The sequence below is a fragment of the Anser brachyrhynchus genome (assembly GCF_964034855.1).
Source record: "Anser brachyrhynchus genome assembly, chromosome: 2".
NCBI classification, from domain to species: Eukaryota; Metazoa; Chordata; class Aves; order Anseriformes; family Anatidae; genus Anser; species Anser brachyrhynchus.
Genome location: NC_137695.1, coordinates 84,765,093 through 84,791,427, shown reverse-complemented (window position 1 = coordinate 84,791,427; position 26,335 = coordinate 84,765,093). Strand labels below are relative to the sequence as shown.

At 37.5% G+C, this 26,335-nt stretch overlaps 1 protein-coding gene across 12 annotated transcripts in view; it reads right to left on the bottom strand.

Moving 5' to 3' along the window:
- CTNND2 (catenin delta 2) overlaps positions 1-26,335 on the bottom strand; it is a 645,658-nt gene that overhangs the window by 371,283 nt on the left and 248,040 nt on the right. For all 12 annotated transcript variants that reach the window (XM_080578781.1, XM_080578780.1, XM_080578782.1 and 9 more), the window contains one exon: positions 25,091-25,203. In XM_080578781.1, the coding sequence (XP_080434907.1) occupies positions 25,091-25,203 (113 nt within the window). The remainder of the gene's footprint in view (positions 1-25,090; positions 25,204-26,335) is intronic.

The window sequence follows — 26,335 nt, the reverse complement described above, 5'->3', positions numbered from 1 at the left end:
CCTCTGCCTTTCCTCCAAGCCCAACCTCTTCTGCTATATAGAGCACATTTTATTTCAGCTTGATTATAACCCCAGCATCTTTGTCCTTTCCTTCAACTTCTTAGCCTTTCTCTTGCACCCCCGTGAAAGTGCTTTTCTCCGTGACCAGCAGAAGGCCAGCAGCACAGTAGGAAGATGGCGGTGCAGGCCTCAGGCCCTTCCCTGGCGACATGGAGTCATGGCGGAGGCAGCCATGGCCTGGTGGGCAGGGGCCTGCTGCCTCCCTGGAGCTGGCTTCACTATGGGAGGGCGTGGGGCAGGGTCTGGCACCCCCACACGCAGTTCCTGGGGGACAGACAGCCCCGCTGGGGGACAGATAGCCCCACCGGGGGACAGGGTGGGGGGCAGCCTGTGGCTACCAGGGCATGGGGAGGAGGGAGGCGGGCTGTGGTAGCAAAACTTGTGGAAACAGCCCCAGGGGAAGCCCAGGACTTGTGAGGAGGAACCCACCGCCATGATCGCTGTACTTGACCCAGCGAAGATCTTGGTACATTACTGGCATCCTGTGTTTGCTCAGCCATCCCCACCATACCCTCTCCTGCTCTTAACTTGACCTCCTTACTTTACTGCGCTCTCAAGCTTCTCACTATTAAGCATCAGTTTGCATTTCTCTGCCTCCTCCTCATTTCTAGTTTTGCTCTGTTCAGTTCCTAGCTTCTCTTTTTCTCAAAAATAAAAAAGTAACACGAGAACCAGATGAAGACAGTAGGAGAAGTTTGGAAGCTTGCGACTTCCACACAGAGCAGAACCTTCTGAGAACCAGAAAAAGGGTCCCTGCAGCTGCATCCACCCCCTCCGTATTCATCAAGGGGATTCAACGATGATATTTACTCATATTTCAAACAGGTTTTCTTACAGCACCTGCTCTCGTTAATTAAAGTGTAATTAATCCACATCACTTTCTCCCACCTAAGCCAGACTCTACACTTGCACTGTGCTGCAGTCTCTAACTGCAGCTAGGTTTGAGAAAGTGGTAATTTTTCTTTTCTCGACTTTAAAGGGGAGAAAACTGATGGTAGAGAAAGAAAATGGATATATATCAGGAGCAAATTTTGTGCAGTGAGAAAAGATGTAGAATGGAGGATTTGGAACCCTCAAAGCAATTTTTATCTCCCTTCAAGAACACAGAAGGCTGTCATTACTTTAAGTACTACATTGAAACTGATTTATACTGGCCATTACAGTAAAAGACCAGGATGCAGCCTTGTAGATCTACATCCAGGCTTCCTCTTCTGTTTGAAAAAGATCTGCAGAGCTCTAACAGCTCTGCATAACTACCCCTTTTTTCCCTGTTCCTTTAGGACCCTCCAAGAGGCCTGAGACTTCAGTACCTCCTGGTGCACGTCAGGTTTAATGCATCAGTCCTCAGAAAAAAAAAAAAAACACAACACAATACAGAGAATGCACTGAACAGTTAACACAATTGAGAGCACACTTTCAGATAATGTTGTTATCCACTTGAAAACTCTTCTTTGAAAGAGACTTCTGATGAGAGATAAGAGAAGGTGTTGAAGTTTTTGAAAATGTAAGTCTAGAAGTCATGAAAATCCAGAATGGGACACCTGGACTACAGGTCTTCATCACAAGCCCCACAAGACTGCTGGGCATTAGTGACCTTATATTTAGTTCTTCATGAAAGAGTTTCCACGATGCTGTATGGCCGATAAGTGTCTTAAGAACTTCTCCTCTGAGCTGTCTCCTGCAACCGCAGGAATGGCCATGACCCTGTTGTCTTCCCTGTAACAGATATATCAACAGAACTGCATACATCACAGAAATATTGTCACTTCCCACTAGGCTCACTCCTTTTACATAACATTCACGTCTTCAATGATGCATATGGTATCTAAGTATTGCTGTCAAACCTCTGACACACCATGCTATTTTGCTGTGATTCTTAGCTAGGATGATGAGAAATAGGAACTGTCAGGGTTTGAATGTCCTTATTTTTGTAACTGAGGCAGCAGTCTCAGCATAATTTAATTAGACATTTTGTTTGGTTATGCCATTGACATATATTCTGGAATATACCTGGAATTACTGACAAAGCAATTGTATTCTTTCATGTTGTGATAAAATGGCTTCAATCAAAATAATTATGTAGCTGCAGTGGTTATATGCATTACATTAACATTTACATATACACATTCAGCTGTGATGTTCTCTACAATGCATGTAAGAAACCCTACGATCTCATAACTACGGCTTTGTACCAAGGGGCAGCCAAAGCTCAGAACAAAACAACTCGAGAGAAGCAGGTAAAGCGCTGGAATTGCCTACCTAAGGATAATGTTAATGATGACACTGATTTATACTGTGCTGCAGGGACACGTGTAATTCTATGCTGACTAAAATAAGAAAAGAAAAATGGTAGTTTTAATTTTTCAGACTTGGTTCTTTTTCAGCTGGTTTGGGAAGCAATTTTAATGAACAGGAAATATTCTGAAAGCAAGCTGTAGAAAGGTATATAGTAGATTTGTGACTGAAAAAGGGAGCAGTCTTGGGACAAAAAAAAATTCTGTGCCAATTGTATATATATATACACACAGGGGTAGGAAAAAAAGGGAAATCATCTATGCAGGTTGAGAGGCACAGCTAGGTTTCATTGCCCTGATTTTGAAAGTAGGGAAAGCAGTAGTGGGTGACCCTTGCCTGGTCAGTGACAGCAGGTAGATTTTGCTGCCCTCTTCTCACAACAGAAAAAAGGCAGAGATGTGTCTTGGGTTGGTTTCTTCTTGGAATACTCTCGATTTGTTTTGTCATGCTTAGGCTGCTTCTTTAGCTGGATGAAATTCAGAAGTGCAACAATAAGAAGTCCTGAGAATAGACACGGGTCCTCCTTTAAGTTAGCAAAATTTAGTTTGTGATAAAACGCTATGTATGCAAATGATAACCATAGAGGGGGATTTTATTATTTATTTATTTGTAATCCAAAAATATGACGACTCTAAAGCTTTTTCTAGCACAATTCTTAAACACACTTCAGAAGTGCTGCCTTGGTAATTCCTGCATAAAGCTCCATCACACAAACTAATATACTTTGATATAACCTGTCACAACCTTGCTGGACATATTCACAAGGGTATTTTCCCTCAGGGAAAAATCATTTCAGTTTCATGAACGGTAACCATGGAAATATCAGATCAGTCAAGGTTTCAGAAGACAGATATGTTTATCAGTGATTTCACTTTCCCAAAGCATGTTTAATATAATAGATATATAACAAACATTAAGTACATTAAAAACATAGGCTAACTGCCCCACACATTTATATGCATTTGACACAAACCCAGTACTGAACTTGGACTGTCCTAGAACAAGGTATCAATGACTGCAGGACATAAGTAAGGCCAAAGGATCTTGCTTGGTATCTGCTTCTTTCCTCACACTGTATTGGATGCTTTGTACTGTCAAACACAATGCATAAATGTTATCTGCTATTTTCACTAAAAATGTGCATGTTTAGCTATCTTTCCTGGTTGCTGCACTCTGGATTTAGAACAACTATACAGAGAGAGAAGGAAAGGCTCCTAGGATGAGGCAGACATGGAGAAATGCACAGAGGGGAGAAGTCCTGCTCAGGGCAGAAAGCAGATCTCAACCGTACTGCAGAGAAATCTCTGGGGGGAAAAAAAAACCAAATCCTTAAGAGCCTAGAGGTGTTGTATAGAATTCAATTGACCCAGGAAAAAATATCTGAAAGCTGCTAATGTACAAGCAAAAAGAATCAACTTACTGTACACAAATGTAAAAGGGAGACTTGATTTTAGAACTTCTACTTCATTCTGCCCGTATACCAGCACGGAGACTTCCAATTTCCAAAACTAACATGCTCTAATTAAGTAACATTATTTCTAGCAAAATCTGTATTTAGGGAGTAGAATACTTTCTCGCCTTTTGGTATGTTTATTTTAAAGCGAGGTGAGAGTGGTTCCACCATGAGACTCAGATTCAATCATAGACTGAGCAGTGTTTTAGTATGGTATTTTAAGCATTTTTTTTTTCTTAGAGAAAAAAATGGATTGGAAAGAAAACAGAACGGGAGTTTTGTCAGGCATAGGTAGAAAAATACAATGCACGGTTCCTATTTTTATCATCTTCTAAGTAGACAAAAATTAAAATTTGTAAGAGAATTGACCTCATACCAAAGCTGATCCCAAAGATTTTGGATACTAGAAGCGTAAGTTTTATGGGGCATTTGCTACTTTATCTGCCTATGAATCTCATGCTGATGTATAATGGTTTGCTCTTACATTCTGAAATCCTTCCATTCTTCTGAGAAGGCCAACAAAAAAAATAAGGACATCCAAATCCAGTGTTTCTGCATTTGTCAGGAAAGGTTTCCACAAGACACCTAAACACATGCATTAGCTGCTGCAAACAAAGCTCTCCTGAAAACAAAACAAAACAAAACACAAACTGAATGATTTGAGGAATTCCACTCCATTTTTAAACAGTGAAATCTCAGCTGTACAAATTCTCAACCAGCAGCCATAATCTCTGAATAAACTTACATGCTTCTCCTTCAGGGTGTAGTTTCACATTATACTTAATTCAATCTAACAGCAGGCGGAGGCCAGAGGGGATGGACCTCCTTTCCCCTTGCTTTTGTGCTTCTTCCCTTGTGTTAAATTTAGCAACTGTGCAATTCTACAGTGACTCCAATCAGTTTGCTGATCTGAGGAAAACTCACCATTTTCCATGAGTTAGCTTTCCCTCCAAGCAGGGGTGAGTTACAGTGACAAGTCAAACTCAGAAAAGGAGGCAGAAGTGGCGCACAGACAGTGATGTGAGAATGAGGGCTATTACTCATTTCAGCTCCTGTCTAGTTAGACCAAACTAAGCATAACATGAAATCACATCCTAAGGCTGCATCTACATTACTGTTTCAGTCTGAAGCAGTTGTAAGATTTGAAGTGAATCGCCAATTAACAACCATATTAAATGTTGGTTCAGTTAGCAGAATAGCTGTGGTGTGTGCAAACTGGATTCTTTCAGGAGGAAACTTGGCTGAAAATATTGCTCCACAGGTACACCAAATATTTACTAGGCATTCATACGCCATCATGCATTACCTCACTGATTTCAAGCACGACCTTCCTGTGCATTTACAGAGTAACACAAGAAAACTCAAAAGTAAGGTCTGTATCCCTGTCACTCTCACAGTCAGTCAGTCTGCAAGTGCAGTCATCTCGTACGAAGCTCAGAGAGAACAAACATATTGTCACTTGGCTGCTACACTTGGTAAAAATTGACAATGCCACCTATCCGGGAGGCAATATCCATTTTCTGTAGGTAAAGCACTAGCATACCTTCAGAAAGGCTTTTCCGGTTAAACTTTTTTTCAGAGAACATTTAAATAGTCCACATTAAGTAATTCCCAGTCATTTCATTTGATAGGGTTACACTTCTTTAAACGTGCCTTCTAAAAATATCTGTCAGGGCCATGTATTTACAGTCAGCAGCTTCCACTGAAAAGCAATCTTTCCCTAAGACTTGCATTTTAGAACACAGCTGTCCTACCTGTGTGTAAGGGACCAATGATTGGCACCTTGACACAGGATAGTAACTGTCCCTGTTTTTCATTTTTCTTTTTTTTATCATTAAAAAACAATCCATTACATGATCCTATAAATAAGCATAACTTAAAAGTTTCTAGTGCAAAATGTAGATTAAAGCAATGAAATATTTATCAAATATAAGTGAAATAACAACAAAAAGAACAGTTTGTGTTCTTAACACAGTTTGAAGTTTGGAGAAATTTTAATATTTTCAGGGTAATAAACGTCAGTTTAACACTTACAAGCAGATGTAGAGCCCCATAAACACCCATAAATAAGGTGTATATCTACCCCAGAGAATGGACTGGGAGTATTTCCTGACCATCAAGACTGACTGCAAGCAGACGACATGCTAGAATGAGATATGAGTGTGCACCGTGACCCTGCACATCTTGGCTTCCACTTGGTAGAAACTTGACGAGATGGACAGCGACGGAGCTATATCCAGACACTCAGGATTTCATGCCTGGACAGCTGGAGGACAAGTGGCAATGGGGAACAACGACCCTGCAGGGTAAACATGGGCAGTGACTACAGAAACCTGCAGCAGGCTGACCGCTCTGCTCCTCATCGTTCCAGCATGCAGCCAGTCTCAGCGGGTCCACACTCTCCAGAGGAGAAACTCAGGTTTCTCTCTTAAGTGCCACATGACCTAGGACTTCAAGAAGAGAGTCTTCTAAAAGTCTTAACTCAAAATATTAGTAATGAAAGAGTTCCACATGGAAGACATTTTTATTATAACCTCTTAAATAAAACAATTTTAGGTTGTATTTTTTAATCAAGAAGACACTTTAAATGTAACATTTCTATTAAGGAGAGCGATTCATAGTATGCAAATTATCATTACTTTGAATATAACTGAAAACAATCTTTAATAATTCTGAATTATTTGGATCAATTGAATCTTTAGCTTGCTTTAATTACTTTATGTTTACAGTCTCACAGGAAATGTGGAAATCACTGAAGGCCTCACAATGCCATTTTAAATAAACACCTGTTATTACTTTCATTAATTAAAAGCATGATTTTGATTCTGGGAAACAGAAGAAAAAAAAACAAAACTATTTATGTAAAATGCATTTCTGTCATTATTCTATTGCTTATGAACTTGGCTGAAATATGAAAAGTTTCATATGCTGCAATATTGGAACAAATTGAATTTCAGGAGTAAGAGTAATACTCTGAAATCACTACTGTTGCTACAACTTCTAATAAGGTAGTGAATTGGTTTTAATCTTGATTTTTCCCATATTTCTTTTTAAAACATCATCTTTATTTTAGAAAACCCAATGCAGTCCAAATTGGCATTTAAAGGCATTTTGACCTGAGTTCCAAAAGTAAGAATTGCCATTTTAGATGCTACATTTCCCATAAAAGTCAGTTTACTCTTATGTATTTTAATCTTTTTTCCTAACTTGAAGAGGAACTTGCTCTGTGATGCTACCAAAAGACCATCAAGATGACAGTGGAAGAGATAAGAAGAGTCATCAAGCTGACTGTACATAGTGTCCTCTCAAATAAGTAAAGAAACTCTACTACACCTTCATTTACTCCATCCCTCCCTCCCCGTTTCTTTCATTGCAAGTTTTATGTTCAAAAAGAATAAGCCAAGCTTTTCCAAGCAGTAGTTGATGGCGAAGCTTTCCCATCAGGCTTCATGTTACCATATTACAAACCCATGGACTGGAAAGATCCTAGCTTTAGAAAGTCTCCAACTTAAAAATAAAGAAGGTATCACAGTGTGACAATCTTGGCAGAGTGCTGATGACACAGGAGAGAATGGATGCTTTGGCAGAACTGAATGCTTCATTCAGCCTGAAATCTTCCCTTCTTCCATGCAAATAAACTGTTGGGGTTTTTGTTTTTTGTTTCTTTTCCTCTCCTTCCTCTGCATGTGGGACCACGTCACAAAAGAACTGAAAGAAAGAAATCAACTTGTGTCCACAGGGTACAGCATCTAGGTCCCAACCTTTTAGAAATGAAGCATGACAAGAGAATCAGAACTTCAGTATTTATCTCTGTACAAACTGCATTATGAAAAGCAATTAAGATTTGACCTTCCTGATATAAAAATGGTCTGGTTGCTACTAGAAACTGACCTTGAACTTCTGCCTTGAAATTCTCAAAAATCTTATTTCTACAGATTTTCAAAGGGCCGAGTTTCCAAAAAAGAAAACTTGTAATCTAATAGAGATAGTTTAAATTTAGCTGTGATTATATTGGCCTTTTCAAAGCTTCTCTTGCAACCCCATTTTATAAGAAAGGCCAATGTCAAACCAATGCTGTAAGATTGTTTTTGGTGATTTTTTTTTTTGAAGTTAGCCTCTAACCATGGCAGACTAAGTCAAAGTGGTATTGCCAACCTTGTGAAAATCAATATAGAAGCATATCTACAGAATGTAATTAACCATGTATTTAACATCTTTATTTATATGCCCATAGTTCTTTTTCGTAAGAATGACGCAACAGCTCCACTAGCAATTTAAACAGGCAAAATCAAAAGTCATTTTCTAAGTTCTTTAACCAAGCAATACCTTTGAAATTAATGAGAGGTCATTGAATTAAAAACCAGCTGATAGACTTGTATCTTCCATTAAAAGCATTCCTGCCTGCTTACAAGTCACATTGCATAGTGTTCCTCTTTGAGATTTGGCTGCACTAAAATTAAACATCAGTTGAAATGGATTTAATGATTTAATTTTTGAATAGATTACTTTACAAACTTTAGCAACATTGGTGCAATACTTTCAGACTGAGCTATTCAAAGAAGCCTAAGGGAGGAAGGCAACCACATTTCACTGAAACAGATGAAATGTCAGCTGAAATAAGTGCATATGTCTGCATATAATCTTCTATTTATAGCTGTTATCAAGAAATATAGCATGTAGTATTTCTGACAGACCTTCATGGAAGTACTTTATTCACTCCGAGTGCAAGCATCTATGAAAGCTTTGTCATCTTTTCCAAACTTTATTACCTCTCGTCTTGGAGCGCCAGATTCCGAGCTGGGAACCATTACTGAATATTAGCAGCGTACATAGGAAACTACGTGCTTTTTTCATCATCATGAATTGATGACAAAGCTTCAGTACACTAAGTGATCATTACTGTAGGGCCAAAGAGACAGAGACCTTCGAAAGACCAAAGAGAAGGTGAGGAGGGGATGTTGTAAAGTTCCATATCTATTCCTAGGTCAGCTGAGAACCAGAGACGCTCAGCAAAGAAAGAAAACCTCTGTCCTTTCAGACACATCTTATTTTTCAGAAAGGATTAATTGGTGAGGAATTGCAATTGTTAAGACTTCAAGACCTTGGGTCTTGAAATTCACGCATATGACATCATTCTGGTGAAATAAATTATGTATCTCATCAGACACTCTAGGAAGGCAAAATCCTTGAATCACAAGGCAATGATCATTGCTCATTAAAAGACCGACACTTTTCTAATACTAGTAAAAGAGAAAAGGCGGGACAGCACAACAGCTATAAATATGAGAAGAAGCTAAATCAGAACAGAAATGTTGAGAAATATACGGAAGCGGTAGAAAATATTAAATTGCAAGAAAGTCAAAAAATTATATTAAGAATAGCAAGTCATGTTTTATACCACAAAAGCGTAAACCAGACTAATTACAACTGCTCCTTGTTTATACCATTAACTACAACGAAGAAGAAAAATTGGCAGGTCAGAAGTAAAGCACGTGGATACCTGTTGGGGATCTGTCATGCACAAAGGTGTCAACATGACTGTCTCATGCAGCTCTGGGGCAGGAAGATCCTGCTCTACCCAAGGCCGTTTCAGTTACTGTCTGTCTTACTGTAACGAGTCCCGATCCCACTACCAGTCTGCTCTGTGTTACTATCTTACTTCATGCAATGCACAAGAAATGTTTCTCAATGTTTGATGAAAGATACCAACCAACCATTGCATTTCACAAGCTAAAACTGAGCCACCTGAACTTGGAACAACAAAGTAGTAACATCAAAACAACGCACTCATGTAAAATGTATATAAAAAGGCAAAATAAATCTTTTAAATCCTATCTTAATAATTGGATTAGATTAAGACTGTTTAGCAATATTACTGCTTAGCATCACTTAATATAGCTTTAAATTCTAACAGGATAAAGTGAAAGAACAGTATATCCAAAAAAACATACCCCAGGCTGGTTGCACTCATAACTAATGCCATGCTACTGCTGAAATACTCACGTAACTACGGTTCTGTTCTTCACTAAAAGTCAGCACTAATGCAGAAAGCTGTATATTTACCATAATATATAATTTTAATGACTAGTCAAAATTTTATCTCTTCACTGTGTATATCCGGCATTCTTTTAAACAAAATAAAAGCCATCCATAGCCTAGATTTCCAGTAAATGCTTGAAATAATCAAAACCTGACAAGGGTTTTATTATGCATGTTAACAGGGCTTTCTTTAATTTTTACTCATCAAGGAATAAAAGCCATGCTTATTTAAAATCACTGATGTGAAGGGGTTCATGTCACAGATTATCTTCATAATGTGAACAAGGGCTTTTATTGTAACTGCGTCAATATCCCTTTTTGTTGTTGGGGGGGAGTTTAGCTCAATATAAACTGTCATCTAAATTCATTGCTAAGGAACAAAATACTGTATTATCAGTGGCTCGCTGCAGAAACAGAGCTGAACCTTGCAATGCTTGTGTATTCCTGGGCCACTAAAGTAAATATATTTACAGGCATTACTGGATATTTATTTATTATTGGTATTTTGTTCTTTTGTCTGAAAAATGGATCTATAAATTAAAAAAAAAATAAAAATAAAGTGATTTAAGTGGAAACCTATGTAAAAATTAAAGCAGAATGCCTGAGTAAGATTTTTGGTTAATTACTCATTTCTTAGGTACTAAGACTAAGTTCTCAATAGTAAAGTTGGCACATGCATAAGAACAAAACTGAGCCATACTACAACAGATTCTTAGGGTGGTAAGGAGGGTAACACATAACCCTTTGCTATTTCTAGAACTTCTGATTAGAGCCAAAAATAAAGACTTGACGAAGATGAATGTCTTGCAAGTCTTTAGCTTCAAATGAAAATGCTATTGTCTTCTTAATTACAGCACTAATTGAAAACACTTGAGGGAAGGAAGTCTAGAGAACAGGAATGGAGAAGCGATGGATGAGAGAACATCCAATAATAAACACACCACTCTTTTAACACCCAACTTTAAGTATTTTTTTAAACCAGAAAAAAAACACAATTATAAATCTGGGACATATAAATGCTGCTGCAGAAGCTCTTTCAGGTGGACTTCTGTAATATACTGCATAAGCTATGCCTCTTTTGCACATTTTATTCTACGTGATTAATACTGACTGGACAGAGAAAATCAGAAAGCTTTTTGTAAAAGCTTTCCATATATGAAGTCACTTATATCCTGACATTTACATATTCCTAGGAAGGAAAATGCTATATATTCTAATGTAATATATTTAGCAGACTAGCATATAAAGCAGAGGTAGTGATTACTTCAATTTATTAATAGGGTCTTCTGTTCTCGTCAGCAACTTGCAATGATTATTTCCTCCCAACAACTACGTTTATCAATTTACATACACTACATTTCATTGACAAATTATTTGGCCATGAATTTCCAAAAATCTGCCAGAGCTTTCTGTTAATCAACTAGAAGGGGAAAATTGGATAGCTGAACTACAAAGCACTGATTATAATTGGATCAGTCCTGAGAGTGTAATAAAGAAATTGCTTGCAATGTTCAACATATACTAGCCTAGCATTTGGACTAAAAGTGACTCAGTATAGACTAATGGTTCCACATTAATGTTCGTTAAATGCTGTTGTTGTATTAGATTGAAGTGGGTTTAAATTAAAATGCTACTTACAAACTGTTTTTTAGAATGAACAAATTTTGTGATTAACATAAAAGTAAAAAGGAATGATTAACTGCATTATGTTATTCCAACCACATACACCTCAATTTATGGAAGGGAAAGTATTTCAGCACTGGCAACAACTTGGCTTAGAGTGCAAGATCACACAATGACACATAAATAAACCCCAGGTGCAACACTACAGATATTGTAAAGGTAACAGTGTGTTTATCACTCAGTGAACCCATAAACCTGAATCAAAAATTAAATATTAATACCTCTCTTTTACACTAGGAGATCAGGGAAAGAAGGTGGTGTCAGATGGGGAAAAAGACCAAAACTAGAACTTTTGTGCAAGTGTTAATGCTGCATTTTCTGTACTGTGAAAGAATACTGCAAGCCTTCAGACAACCAAAATGAAGGGACTGCCTGTCTGCCAGTGTTACCCTCCTAGTTCCTACAGCTGCCTTACTTTCATAGAATCACAGAATCGTGGAATCATTAAGGTTGGAAAAGACCTCCAAGATCACCTGGTCCAACCATCACCCTATCACCTGCCATCAACCTATCACCCTTCATCCAGCAGAGGTACCTTGCCAACAGTACTTGCTGTCTTTGGCTCCTTTCTTGCAGGGCCTGACCCAAAGCAGAGTTGCTTATACCAGGTTCCAGGCAGCTCAGCAGAGCAGTTATCACCGTTGTGAGATGAGCAGTCTTCTCTATCCCAGTCATCTCCCAAGTGGAATATGTGCTCCCCGGGGATGTGCAAGATAATCCACTGGAGTGCAGGAAGAAAGTATTTTTGATATTATTAAATAAAGTGTTTACTTCATTTTTATCTCATCTTTTACTAATTTCTATTTTGGTGTGCTTTGTAACGTACGTAATATCTTAGTACAATAGTACACATAATCTATAAATAAATAACTATACATGCGGTGGGGGTGCATGCTTAAAAATGTCACACTGCCAGGGGTGCATGATCAATATGTTTGGCACCCACTGCTCTAATTCAGCAGGAAGGCTGTTTTAGGAACACTGATCAGAATCCAAGGAGGCTGCTCAGAAGTCAGTCTTGAAACCGATGACTGTTTTTGTGGGGAGAGGAATGTCATTAGGAACGTCATTGCTTCAGGGAACCAGTGAAGCTGGATGAAGCCCTCACTGAAGCCGTAACATGTCTACCAAGTATCTGAGGACTAGGATTTCTTCTTTTTTTCTGATAAATTTTGAAGATAATATGTTTATCTAAGCTGAAGACATTCCTTTCATGGTAATCAGTGGCTCCTGTTACCCACTCATGAATACTTTCAACAAAATCAGTAGCCGTACTGAAAACCTTCAAGGCACCTTTCACAGGATATTTGGAATTAGGCAAACTTCATGCTCTACTCAATTTGATCCTTATCCTATTGCAGCTATATTCACAGAAGTCTAAGTGATGAAGATTTAATTGAAAACAAAATACAACAATTTAATCTTGATCTTGTTTCAAGATAACAGGATACAAATGTAAAGGCTGTACTATATCTTCCATCTCTACACCTGGAGAGTAGGGTGCTCTACAGAGAGTGAGGAGGTAGAGAGCTGGAGTGCAAAAGTCTATTATTTTTAATTAAACCTTTGTTCAGGCAGATGAGCAGTGTTGAGACACGAGGTAAAAATAAAAGGGGTAGAGGAAAGCCAGAAGGAGACACAATATTTATTCACAATTAGTAGTAACTGAGACTATATCTACTATGTGCTGAAAGCATGAGAGATTTAAAAGCCCCTTAACGTTTAACACATTAAAATCTATAAAATCTTCAGCTAACTGCTGAAATGGCAATGTGCCTAGAGAGCATATAACATTAGCCATTCAAAGCATGTTGCTATCAAATTGTGAGACGCCTGCGGAAACGAACTGTGCTCATTCATCTCTTTCCTGGAATTCAGCTAAATATATTAATACCTCCTATGTGCTTTTGATATTTGATATACTTGAGCGTCAAGGAATGCAAAGTTCAGTTTCTGCTTACAGAACAGTCATGGTTGTAGCAGCACCACTGAGATGTTTATCTATGCCAGTTCCTCAGAAAAAGCAGATAGACAACAAAAAGGAAAATAATATCAGGACCAATTCCTGTGCACATTATCTCATATGAACAAGGAGAGACCTATTATTAATAATAACAATGTTGATTTCTAAAGCAAGAGGAAAAATCACCAACACCACCACCCAAAAAAACCAAAAACAAACAAACAAAAAACACAAAGACAAATCTTTTCAAAGTGAATTGATAAGTCTTAAATTTCCTGCAAACACTACAGCTAAATACAACAATAGGATACAGGATCCACTTTCAATGTGGCAACAGAAATTACTACCGTAGACATGAGTGTATTTCTGAAAACTATGTCTAATGAGAAAGCTGTAACTTCCACCAATACATTTTTATTGAAAATTTCCATTTTATAAAAAGATTGCATTGAAAAACAACTCTAAATAAAACCATGACCAATCTTAAATAAAACCATAAACCTAGCTTAATGGAAAAGTAACTTAGTCATTTGCTAAGGACAGATAAACTACCTTGGAAGAGTTTTTGGCAAGAATTATTAGCAACTGTTCCCTTATCTACACTAGTGAAAGGTGATCAGGACTTGTCAAAGTAAGGAAGTGCAGGAGGTAAGGGCTTTATTTTGGCAAACTGCAGTGTTCAGGCACGTGAACTGGGTGGAATATAAACTTAGGCAATGGAAACGGAGAGGAGGGTGGTCAAGACAAGTCAAGGTCAGCTACACAAGCTCAGAAAGTGAGAAGCAGAAGGTCACGGTGATGAAGGGAAAGAAAATATAGCGCCTGACTGCAATATTTCTTTGAAATGACACAAAGTTGAATTTGTTCCCTCAAGAACAGGGAAAAGATAGGCTTTGTTTTCATCTGCGGAACAAAAAAAAATGTTTGGAGTTCTGGGAAGCTTTCAGCTGACTGCGTTTGGCTCAGCCCTGGTATAAATGCATTGCTATACAACTTCTGTTTCATGACCATTTCATTTCTAAACTGCTTTGGGGATAAATCATGTTGTGTGGAGGGATGCTGTTGTCTACAGAGCCAATGGAGTTTCATAAGCTGCAAGATGTGTATCATGGAGAGAAATATCTATCTGCGTATAAAAATAGCTGAAGGCAATCCAATGGTATTGTATCAACTTCTGCTGCCTAATTCTGTTGTAAAGATTCATTTGAATTGTTGTCAGGTATTCACTGTTTCTCATTTCCCTGTACAGCCTTCCAGATATGCAGAGATCTTAATAACAAGATAGTATCTCAGGAACTGACATACAGATGTGATAACTACTCATAACAGCAAATGAGATTTGTTTTCAACAATTAGACCCCACATTTCTCAACTCAAGTAGCCGTTTTGAATGAGTATTTTCAACTTTTGTCTTTGGTTTTCCCAATGGTAAGAAGGGCACAATATGGTTCCATGACACCTCTGCCTCGTCCTCCTGTTCTTTAGACTCTGCCCCAGTCTCATTTTCTTCATCCTGCTCCGTCCCGCTCTTCATTTCTCAGACCCTCTGATTCATGTGTGTGCCTATTAAATTCAAGTCTTCACTTTTTAGACTGCATCTGGGTTTTCCCAGATGCCTCACCCACTTTGTGTACAAGCGTTCCCCCTTGCAAACTTTCCCCCCCACACACACGCTTGTAACTGGGATCCTACAGACCCCTGGAGGTCTGCTTCTTGACTTCTTTACGTTGGGCTTGAAAAGAGTCCTTCCTACCCTGACCACTCTGGGGGATGGATGGGATAACACCACACAGACCGCCCTTCCAGCTCCAGCATGGCTGGGCAGGGCTGAGGGAGCAGGAGCCCAGCCCAGCTGCAGCACCCGGGGCTGCTGTGGGAGCCCAGGCCTGGGCAAGGTGGGGAAGGCCCAGGGCATGGGGCATGAGGAGAGTCAGGGCTGGTGGCGTGAGTCTGGAACACCACCAAGAGCAGCGACGATGATGATGATGACGACTTGAAATCCTTGTCAGAACCTCAACATGTCTCTCAATGTGCATCTTGAAAAGAAAATATTTAACCTGGGAGGCTCAGCTTGACAAAACAAGGGACAATTGAAATCTTGGTTCAATACAAAACAGTAGACAACATTAGTGATAGATACCGCTTATAGTCTCTGTCCTCAACACTGACTCTTTGAGGCACCTTGGCTTCCCTATTTCTGTTAGTGTTTGATTCCAATTGCCCATGGCCATTAAATAGTGTCATCATATTACAGAATCTGTTCTCAGCCATAAAACACCTACTTCTAAGATATCAAAAATAAAATGGCATCTAGTATGTTTGGTCTACAAGCAGTAAGCACTAAAAATCAACTTTCCTGGACAAGTTTAATCAAACTTTCCTGAAAATACTCCAAATTCAAGAACTTTACAATAACAAGGCGCTCTCCCTCAGCATTATCCTCAGTCTTGTCTTCCTCCAGCCCTATCCAAAAACATTTCAACATCTGATAAGTAAGGATGGGGACAAAAAGAATATTGTCAAATTATTAAAGCAGAGCCCAAAGAAGTATCATAAAAAGTAGAGCTCAAAGGGCTGTAGAGAAATAGTTGTGTCATCCATATCCCACTCTTGACAGATATTCTACATGTGTTTAAGCTTCAAATGATAGTATTTAATGTCTCTTTAGGCAATCTACTGCAGTGCTTATCTGTCCTTAATGGTAAATGGTATTGCTCAAATTTTTCAGAAAATGGTTTGTTGTAAGTGGTCCAAACACATATCCTGATTCTGTAAGATATAACTAAGTTTTACGTCAATAAAGATAAACATGGAAATATTGATCTTAGGAAGCATATTTCAAATTAGTGCAATATTCAAGTGTCAGGCTTCCAACAAGACATAAATGTGAATGTTACAATTGTTAAGAGTTTTCAGACATCTCAGTATCATCCTAGCAATGCACTGAGTTAGAAATTACACTCTTGAACCGTCTTCATTGGCTTTCTTATCCGTAAATGATTACATGTAAAATATAAAAGGTTTTTATTCTGTTGTCTTCATTATGCTTTTTTTGAGTTTTTGTTTTAATTTTCCTGGTATTAGTAAAACAAACAAACAAAAAAAAGACAAGCTAATTGAGAGAGAAGCAAAGTGACAACTGGCAGCCCCAAATAAAGGCTTTTAGCTGAAAAGACCATTTCTTAAGGCACTAGAGGGAAAAATATCTATATCATTATTGTCATAGCTTCTCTGAAGTAGCGTGGATGAGATTAAAATAAAATCTGATACCTTAATTTCATAAACATGCCAGCATTACAAGTTTGGCAATGCTCAATGTTACTGTGTCACTGCTCTCATGGAGGTGATATCTCAGGCAGAAAAGGAGAGTACTTGGCAAGCAGGAGAAGGGAGAGAGCATCTGTGGAGGGGGTGTTTTACAAAGTCTTGTTGGAGTTTGTGCCTACAGAGATATGTCTAGAAATGATACAACCTATAATACTATTGCAAAAGATATGGCTGTATTGTAAAAAAAAGAAAATCACACTAGACTCAATTGCTTGGACATTTGCTGGAAATTTGCCTTTCAGCAACAGAAGCTTATCTGCTGCAAAACCGTGAAACTAGTTAGTTCCCTGTAGGAGATCAACAGGACGAATCTGTTTTCTCAATGTGCTTTATTATAGAGAACTAGCACAAAGCAAAACTCTAAATTAATGGAAATACCAAAAAAGTTTTACAACTTTTGACTATCTCATTTTCATGATTTTTTTGGTACTTCAAACGAACAAAAAACAACAAACAAACAAATTAAAAAAAAAAAAAAACCACTGGCTCCCTAAATCATAGAATGGCTTGTGCTGGAAGAGACCTTAAAGAACACCCAGTTCCAAGCCCCCTGCCATGGCCAGGGACACCTCCCACTACACCAGGTTGCTCCAAGCCCCATCCAGCCTGGCCTTGAACACTTCCAGGGATGGGGCATTCACAGCTTCTCAGGGCAGCCTGTTCCAGTGCCTCTCCACCCTCTGAATGAAGTAAATACTGGACTTCCATACAGTGAGTACAGACAAATTCATACTTATGACAAACATCAGAGATCCACCATAATCAGTCAGCAGGGTATTTATAATACATCCTTTATTATATATACATTGGCTATTAAAACAAAATTCTGTACAACAATTGTTTTCATTTTGTCTTAGGAATCAACTGTAGAGATTTTAAAAAATGAATATACGTCTAAATAGAAAATATATCTAACATACCTCTAAATAGAAGTAACAGTCCCACTGAAGAATAGAAATAAATAAATGGACAAAGAGTGTTGTCATCTAAATATGTAATAGTTACATGCACTTCTTCTTCATGACTATAGCACACGCAAAGGTAAAATCTTAAATTTGAAATTTAAGAAAATTATAAACAATTCTTCATTGAAAATTTCTTTTCAGAATACCAAGTTTTCGGATTAGAATCCTTCCCCCATCACTGAATTGTTTTTTTGGATTTAGGATTATATGAAAATCAAATGTTATATCAGGTTGCTCCAAATGATCCAGTCATAAGTCTGATGTATTAATAATGGTCTCAAACTAACTTATTCACCAAGTCTGGAATGTCTATTGGGATACAGTGTCCATCACTGTTCAAGTCTATCTTTTCACTATGTCATAGCCAAAAGATCAAGAGAGAGCAAGTACAAGGCAAAACAAACAAGGAAAGAGTATTTAAAATACTTTCCTCAGTATTTCCCTAATCACTTTTCTTACTTCTATACCACATCCTCTGACTTTCACACTCTTAAATGTGGTGCTACACATGAAACCAGCAACATCAACTATTGACGTCAAACTCACATAGGAAATCAGTCGTGGTGCGTTGTGATACGTGTCACATTAAGCAGAATCTGTCCATTCTGCTTCTTGGCAACTCAACTACTTCACAAAATTCTTATTCCTAAACAAAGACTCCAGAAGTGCCCAAATGCTGTGTTTAGGCATGTAAAACAGTAGGCTGACTTTCAGAAGTGCTGGACTTCAGCCTTTACCTAGAGGAAACATATTAGCACAGTGATCATCATCCACCAAGTAGCAACTCAATACCATGAAAGTCACCAAAGATTTCTGTGATAGGTGAGTAGATTGTTGGAGACTAACAACACATCCTGAAACACCAGTTGGTAAATGGGAGAGCTTCAGAGAGACGCATGCAAAGACCTCTGCTATTGTGGCAGTATACATTTTAGTTTTCTTGGAAAAACAGTTATGTCATAAGAAATTTGAATGTTACTAGATCTCATTTTGCAACTGTTTTTTATAAGCATATGCTCTTTACAGTTTTGGTAATGTGCTTTATACAACTAGTGTTTTCCTGTCACTGTCATTTCTTTTATTTTACTGTGGGAAGTTTTGAAGGTATCAGTAAGAATAATGGTAACCAAAGGGAAAAAAAACAGGTATGTTTTCACCTTGGCGTATGAGAAAACAAAATATTGTATCTCAAATAAATATTCTAGTTAGCAGGTTTTTTTTTTTTATTTCATTACTCAGATTTATATTTCACTTGTCTATATTTCTGGCAAGGTCCCTATAAAGACATACAACCATGAAATTTAGCACTTCCAGAATCTAGTACTTGCTGAGACAACCTTCAGAAAAAGTGAAGTATTAGTAAGACCTAAATCACTAAGTCACTTCATACCCAAACTATTGATGCCACCCATCTGTCCTGTCTAACTAGAACCACTTCTCACCAGGCAGGATCAATCTGAGGTATGGAGCTATACCACCACAGTATTGCACAGTGACTCCAGTGCTGCATAGCTATAAGCAGTTGCATTGAGGTATTAAAAATTACCTTGCATTACTTTCTGTATCCTGATATCTATGATAAAATAAAAAAAGGTTATATCGTAAGTTTATAATGACTAAAATTGAGCCACCTGGAGCTTCACAGTACAGCTGGATACACAGCTCCTTGTGGGCCAAGTGTTAGATGTGCAAGAAAAGTGCAGAAAGGAAGAAGAAAGAAAAAGAAAAAAGCAGCCAGAAATAACAGGCTTTTAGCATGTTCCTAAAAACATGGTTTCTAGGGCACAATCTTAAGACACACAGGAAGACTTCATAAAATTCAAGTTCCAAGGAGGTAAAACTGAGAACACTTTTCCTGGTGTCTCCACTATGAAGTGCACTATAAATACCTCTTTGCTATGTGCATGTGCAGTTGTTTTAAGATTTTAGATCAAGATATGGCAGTAAACAACACTGAAAGCTGGTTTAGCCGGACTACCATTGCAAATATAGATAGCTGCTGCACATACTAGATTTAGATACCTGTGATACCACCTATGTAACAAATATTAACAAGAAAAAATCATTTTTGGTATTTTGAGTGAATTTTAAAGTGATTAAAAAAAATCTAACTTTATGGTATTAAAATATGCTGATTATAATTAGTCCAGTTTGATTATTCCCTGATAAGAAAAGGCATATGAATAATAAATCTAGATGCTACCAGATCCCAGAATCATGGAGTTGTAGGGGTTGGAAGGGACCTCCAGAGATCATCGGGTCCAACCCCCCTGCCAAAGCGGGTTCCCTAGAGCAGGTTGCCCAGGTAGGCGTCCAGACGGGCCTTAAATATCTCCAGAAAAGGAGACTCCACAACCTCCCTGGACAGCCTGTTCCAGTGCTCCTTCACCCTCACTGTGAAGAAGTTCTTTCGCATGCTGGTGCGGGACTTCCTGTGCTCTATCTTGTGACCATTGCCCCTTGTCCTGTCCCCACAAACCACTGAGAAGAGGTTGGCCAAATCCCTCTGTCTCCCACACCTCAGGTATTTATACACATTGATAAGATCCCCTCTCAGTCTTCTCTTCTCAAGGCTGAACAGACCCAGGTCTCTCAGCCTTTCCTCACAGGGGATATGCTCCAGGCCCCGTATCATCTTTTTGGCCCTCCGCTGGACTCTTTCCAGGAGATCCCTGTCTTGTTTGTACCGGGGAGCCCAGAACTGGACATGGTACTCCAGGTGAGGCCTGACCATGGCAGAGTAGAGGGGGCGGATCACCTCCCTTGAGCTGCTGGCCATGCTCCTTTTAATGCACACCAGGATCCCATTGGCCTTCCTGGCCACCAGGGCACACTGCTGGCTCATGGCCAACCTGTCGTCTACCAGGACCCCCAGGTCCTTCTCCTCAGAGCTCCTCTCCAGCAGGTCATCCCCCAGCCTGTACTGATACATGTGGTTGTTCCTTCCCAGGTGCAGGACTCTACACTTGCTCTTGTTAAACTTCATTTGGTTTCTTCCTGCCCATCTCTCCAGCCGGTCCAGGTCTCGCTGAATGGCAGCACAGCCTTCTGTGATGATGATGGTCACATCACTGAAGGATGTATGGTCACTTCTACTGGAGACTCAGAGGCAGGATTTCACTTTAAATGACAGAATTTAAAGTAAATGCAACTGATTTAAAGATGGTTTTAAAAATGTCTTTACCTATAGAGGCTTAATAATAAGAACTTTAAGTTTTGGTTTTAGTTTACGTTCTGCCTAAAAAGCATGCTTAAAACAAACACATCATTTCATTCAGAGATCAATTAATTTTATTTATTTTTTTGAATAAACTACATTAAAATAAGAGGATCTTTATAACCCATATTCAAAAAAGTAAAATAGTTTCATTTATTCAGTAGTAATAATGAAAACCCTTGTTTCAAGAAAAGGATCCAGAGCAGGAGGATTTTTCTTACTTTCTTCCACAGTACTGCTGGGCATGTATAGTTTCAAAAACAATAGTCGTTTGTTAATTTTAAATCCTGCTTTGTCACGTTCGAGACACTTTCTGTTACTTATACAAACATGAAGGGCAAACTGCACTCACTGTTTTCACTGGAGTTTCCATTCACTCATTCCGCTCCACTAGAGGCGTAGTAATTCCTCCGCGACAGGAACAGTATTACTGTCTCCCATAGTTATGGGCCCACACTTATTTCATCAGTATATTTGAAACTGCTATAGGGCAAGTGGTACCCATCGTAAGTACAGTCCTTAGCGTTTTATTGCTGTTGTTGTGATTTTATATTAGCTGTAGGTCTCCACTGATACTTGCTGGTAAAGGTTATACATTTTTTTTCCACATGGGTGAAAAGTGCTCTAATGCAATTGGCTATTGACCTGTTGTGAAAATACCAGAAGAAGAAAAGAGATAATAAAAGTAAACCCCAACATGTATTTTAATTACGTGGTTGAAGCATGCTTTATTTTTCCAGAACTTTGGTGATAGTTTTGTCCCCAGGGTTTTTGTTTGCTTTTTTTTTTCCTCCTTTTTTCCTTAGAAGTGTAGCAGTATAAGGATGGAACTAGGCAGAATCGCACAAGTTGTACTCAGGGAGCGCAAACATAAGACTGGAGAATGAAGCTTCAAAAGCAGGACTTCCCATAACAAAATCCTAGGAAGGAGGAAGGGGGCTTCTTCCCTCTCTCTAATAAGACACTTCCACATTCAAACAGCTCTGTAATTGGAAAAGCAAAAGCTAAACACAGATAAACAGAGATCTAAATCTTGATAACTGTGCTATCGCTATAATACTGACTGCAATGGAAACCTTAAGTACACTCTATTTACATATATTAACAAGCGCTATGTAAGAAGACAGAGATATTAAAATCCATACTGTTGCTTCAGAGGACAGAAGTTGTCCCATATACTAGGTTGAAAAAAGATTAAGGGAATCCCAAATTCTTTCAGAATTCATTTGTTAGCCGCAAATTTATTCTTTTGATCAGCCCAGTCCTCTTCCTTTTTCTCCTACGCAGAGATCAGTCTCAAAGGAAGACTGCCACTATGTTCAGATACAGAGATGAGGTCAATAAATAATCTTCCCAGTAAGAAACATTGTTTTGTGAGGATTTTTAATTTCTATCAAATTAATAAGAAAACACAATTATTTTTAACTTCAAAAATCTCCAGTTTCCCCTGTACACATACTGAAACCTCTTAAGAAAGTTCAAGACTTAATCTACATTTTTGGAACTATTCTCATCACTTGAACTTCTTAGCTTGAAAGGAATTGATTGAAGTAGGAAAGCGAATAAACTTTAAATGTTAATGTGAACATTAATTACAAAAAGTCATGGGACAGAATCAATCTCTGCTGAACCTGAATCTTTATTCTCAAAGGAATTATCAAGTTTTGCCAAACCCAGTAACTCACATCAATTTACTTTAATACTAAACACAAGCAGTATTTTAAAATTCTGATTATTTTCTTGAAAAAAAAACAAAAACTGTTAACTGCAGATTATCATTATAGCTACAGAAGTAACAGGATTAATTGGGAATCTACTAGGGAACTCTTAATGAATGATTCAAAAACTTGTAATATTGTCACTTCCAGTGCAGTAGCAAAGATGTTAACATTTAAATGATTTAACAACTTAATGAATGACATTTGTTTTTATGGTTATTCTGGGAAGTGTAGCCTGCTTCAGACTTCCTGGGTTTACTCTCTTGGCTGAATAAAAAAGACATAAAATTCTTCAAATTGTACTGTATCAGTAAAAGAGTAATTTTTTAAATGTTTACAACTTTCAATAAAATTAGCCACCTTGTTTTAAGGTATGTCTGTCTAAAAAGTATTTTGAAGCAAGTCTCTCTCTAACTCTACAGACTCCAGTCAGCTGGAAAGTCAGCATATCAGCCTGATTGATATTTAATTTCATTTAATATTTTTGTTTGTTCTACACCCTTCCATAATTTTTGAGTATTTTAAAACTAACAAAAAAAGGTCATGTAGTATGTAAGGGAAAAACGATGACCCAACAAAAACGATACTAGACTATTAGTAGTTTCCTTTTAAAATCACATGCCAAGTCTACGAACTCCTATTTAATTGTAAGTTTTTAATGTTATTTCAAGTAGTTGTTAAAATGCTAGAAATTTTAAACTCTCCTATGTAAAACATTTCGGGGGCAATTATTATTGTTCTTTTTTTAAACATGCAGTCTCCTAAATTATTCCAGGTACTGGTTTGTTCTACAGAGAGATTAGTAGTCAAACTATTAAATTTCTCAAACAACTGAAGAGTCTTAAGAAACAGATGAATGACCTCGACAACACTGATGACTAAAAAGTCTAACTTCACTGACAGGAAAGAAATTCACCAAAAAAAACATTTCCTTCCAAACAAGGAATTTCCCAGTCTCCATATCACCAACTGGAATAATCATAAGATAATAGCATTATTCAAACTTAGTTCGGGCAGCTTTTTTGAAATGCAGTCACACCATATGTAAAAATGAGATTACTGTGGGAATGCACCTAAAGTGCAAATATAGTACAGTACTACATTGCAAAATGTTACCTACTCTGTGTTTAAATAATTCAAAATACTACAGATTCTCTAACACTAATATAAGTGTACCTGGTAAGAAAAAACACATACATTAGAATAAAATTTTCTCTTAGGGAGTTAATTCTTGATTTATTGTTAAGAATTTTTGTACTTAAATGAACTTCATCTACAGCTTCTGTTGAATTACTGAAAGATTCTTCTGAATTTTGCCATGTTAATGGCACTGTTACATATAGCATTTTTGTTGCATCTGTTGCATTCTACTGAATAGTTATTTCCTAATTAACATGGAAAACAATTTATTTAACTGAAATGCAATCTGAGTTACTTAAACTGAGTTTATTCTTATAGTGACAGATTTTTTCCAATTCCAGATATTTTCATAAGTTTTTCTACTTGTATCACACAAAACTTAATACTAAGCTTGGCATATTATACTTCATCTTATGTATTCAAAAGATATCACACTTAATATTTCCACAAATTAAAAAGGGAGATATGTCCATACAGCATTTTTTCTGGTCTTTGAAACCCAAGTGCTATCATCTTTCATTTACTAACTTCATCTGAGAAAACAAACTACTGTGAAGAAGCTCAAGGCTACCAAATCTTTACTCAAACCAAACTGACCAAGAGATCAGCCTGCTTTTGTACAACTGCTTAAATAACACTGCCATCATCCAAACAATTTATCAGAATAATCTAATTTAAGAAAGCCAGTGTTTAAAAACATATTTTTAAAGTGATATTAATACATTTTGATGTCAAGTTGGCAGCTTTAAGTAACTAAATTACATATGCAGGTAAAAGGATCTCTCTAAAGCTTTTAATACTTTCAGTGATGAAGTTTTGATAAAACAGATTCACACACTTATCAATACATCTCTGCTCTCAGAAATCTCTGGCTGAAAATGATAGCTAGAAATAGGAATTCCACCAAACAGGTAACAGAAACAGGAGTTCTTCTATTAATCCACTCAGACTATAGCAAGTCGATGAATTCCAAATATGACTAGTATCTTGTTACTGGACAAAGCAGATAACAATTACATAAAATTCATCCTCTTCTTGAGCTTTTTTTTTTTTTTTTTAAAAAAAAATGTGGATCAGAATGCAAAATTCCAAATGACTAAAATCTCATGCTCCCTGATGTATGTATATGTATTTTTTTACAAGATGATCAATGCTGTTTATTTTCAATGGTAATTCATAACAGCAGCAAAATTCATTACCAAACAAAGGAATTAGTAATTTATATATTACCTAATGCTGCTCATGCTTCCAGTTTCTGATCCAAGCTTACATCTCTCCAGTTGGCTAGCTACAATCTGACGTTCAGCTTCAAGTTCTCGAGTCAGTCTCTCAAATTGCAGTTCCTGAAAAAAAATAAATGAAACCGTTCATTTTAACTTATCTCGAGATTAATAAGGTACCTCAGTACATAACAATAATCGTGCAAAAAAAATGCTAGTATAGTATCTTACAGGAAAACCTTTTTTGTTTTAACACATTCACAATTCAAGTTTTTGAGGTAACACCTACTCATTCCTTCATTCACTTTAATGATACGTGTCGTAGAATCAACAGTTTATCAGGAATGGAATTTACAAGCCATATTAAAGTCATTCACAGTCCACATAGATCTCTTACTAGCATAAAAATATGTCTTTGAAAAGGTGATCTAACTATATTGTCATAAGAAACAATTTCTATTACTTAAAAAAAAAAGATGTAAAATTCTGCAAATGATCATATGGCGATGAAAGCTTTTCTAAATGAAGAAGAAAATCAGTCATCATAGTACAGGCTACTGAAATAAACTATACTGAAGGTATATTGTTATGTACTGAACATGGTTTAATTTCAGCATTTAATGATGTGCAGAAGGGAAACCCAAAGTTTTGGACAAAAGCCGTATTTAAAATCCTGCCACTAATTGAATATATTTTCTTTTACTCTGTCGGGGAAGCCAGACTAGCCCCACCAGGCAAGGTTTATCCACAGACCTCATAATTATATTTCTAAAAAATTTACATTTTTATACACAAGAGACTATTTTCTTAAATAAATAAATAATCAAAACAAGAAAAAATAAGTAAAATCCTCACTATTCCCTACAAAGCTGTATTTCCCACATATGGTATCAGTACTTTTATCAAATACAAAATATAAACACTTTTAGGGAATTATGTTTATTTTAATTTTGCCAGACTTTGCTGCCCTTTCATTTTGGTCATAGTTACAACAAATCATGTTCATACGTAAAAGGAAGAAGTTCTCTGGCCTCTCTATGCATTTGTTGAGGGCTGAAGGAGATGTATTTTGTGAAACCACTTGTTAAACTATTCTTGTGTCCACACAAATGCATTCATTCTCTCTTTCTCCCCCTTTTCTTTCAAAAGACACCTTCCTGTGCTGTAGAGGTATGGGAGAGGGTGCACGGGAAACGGTCTGGGCCCAGCTCTTAGACCCACTAAGTGCCTCTGAGGAACTTGGCATGTGGGAGAA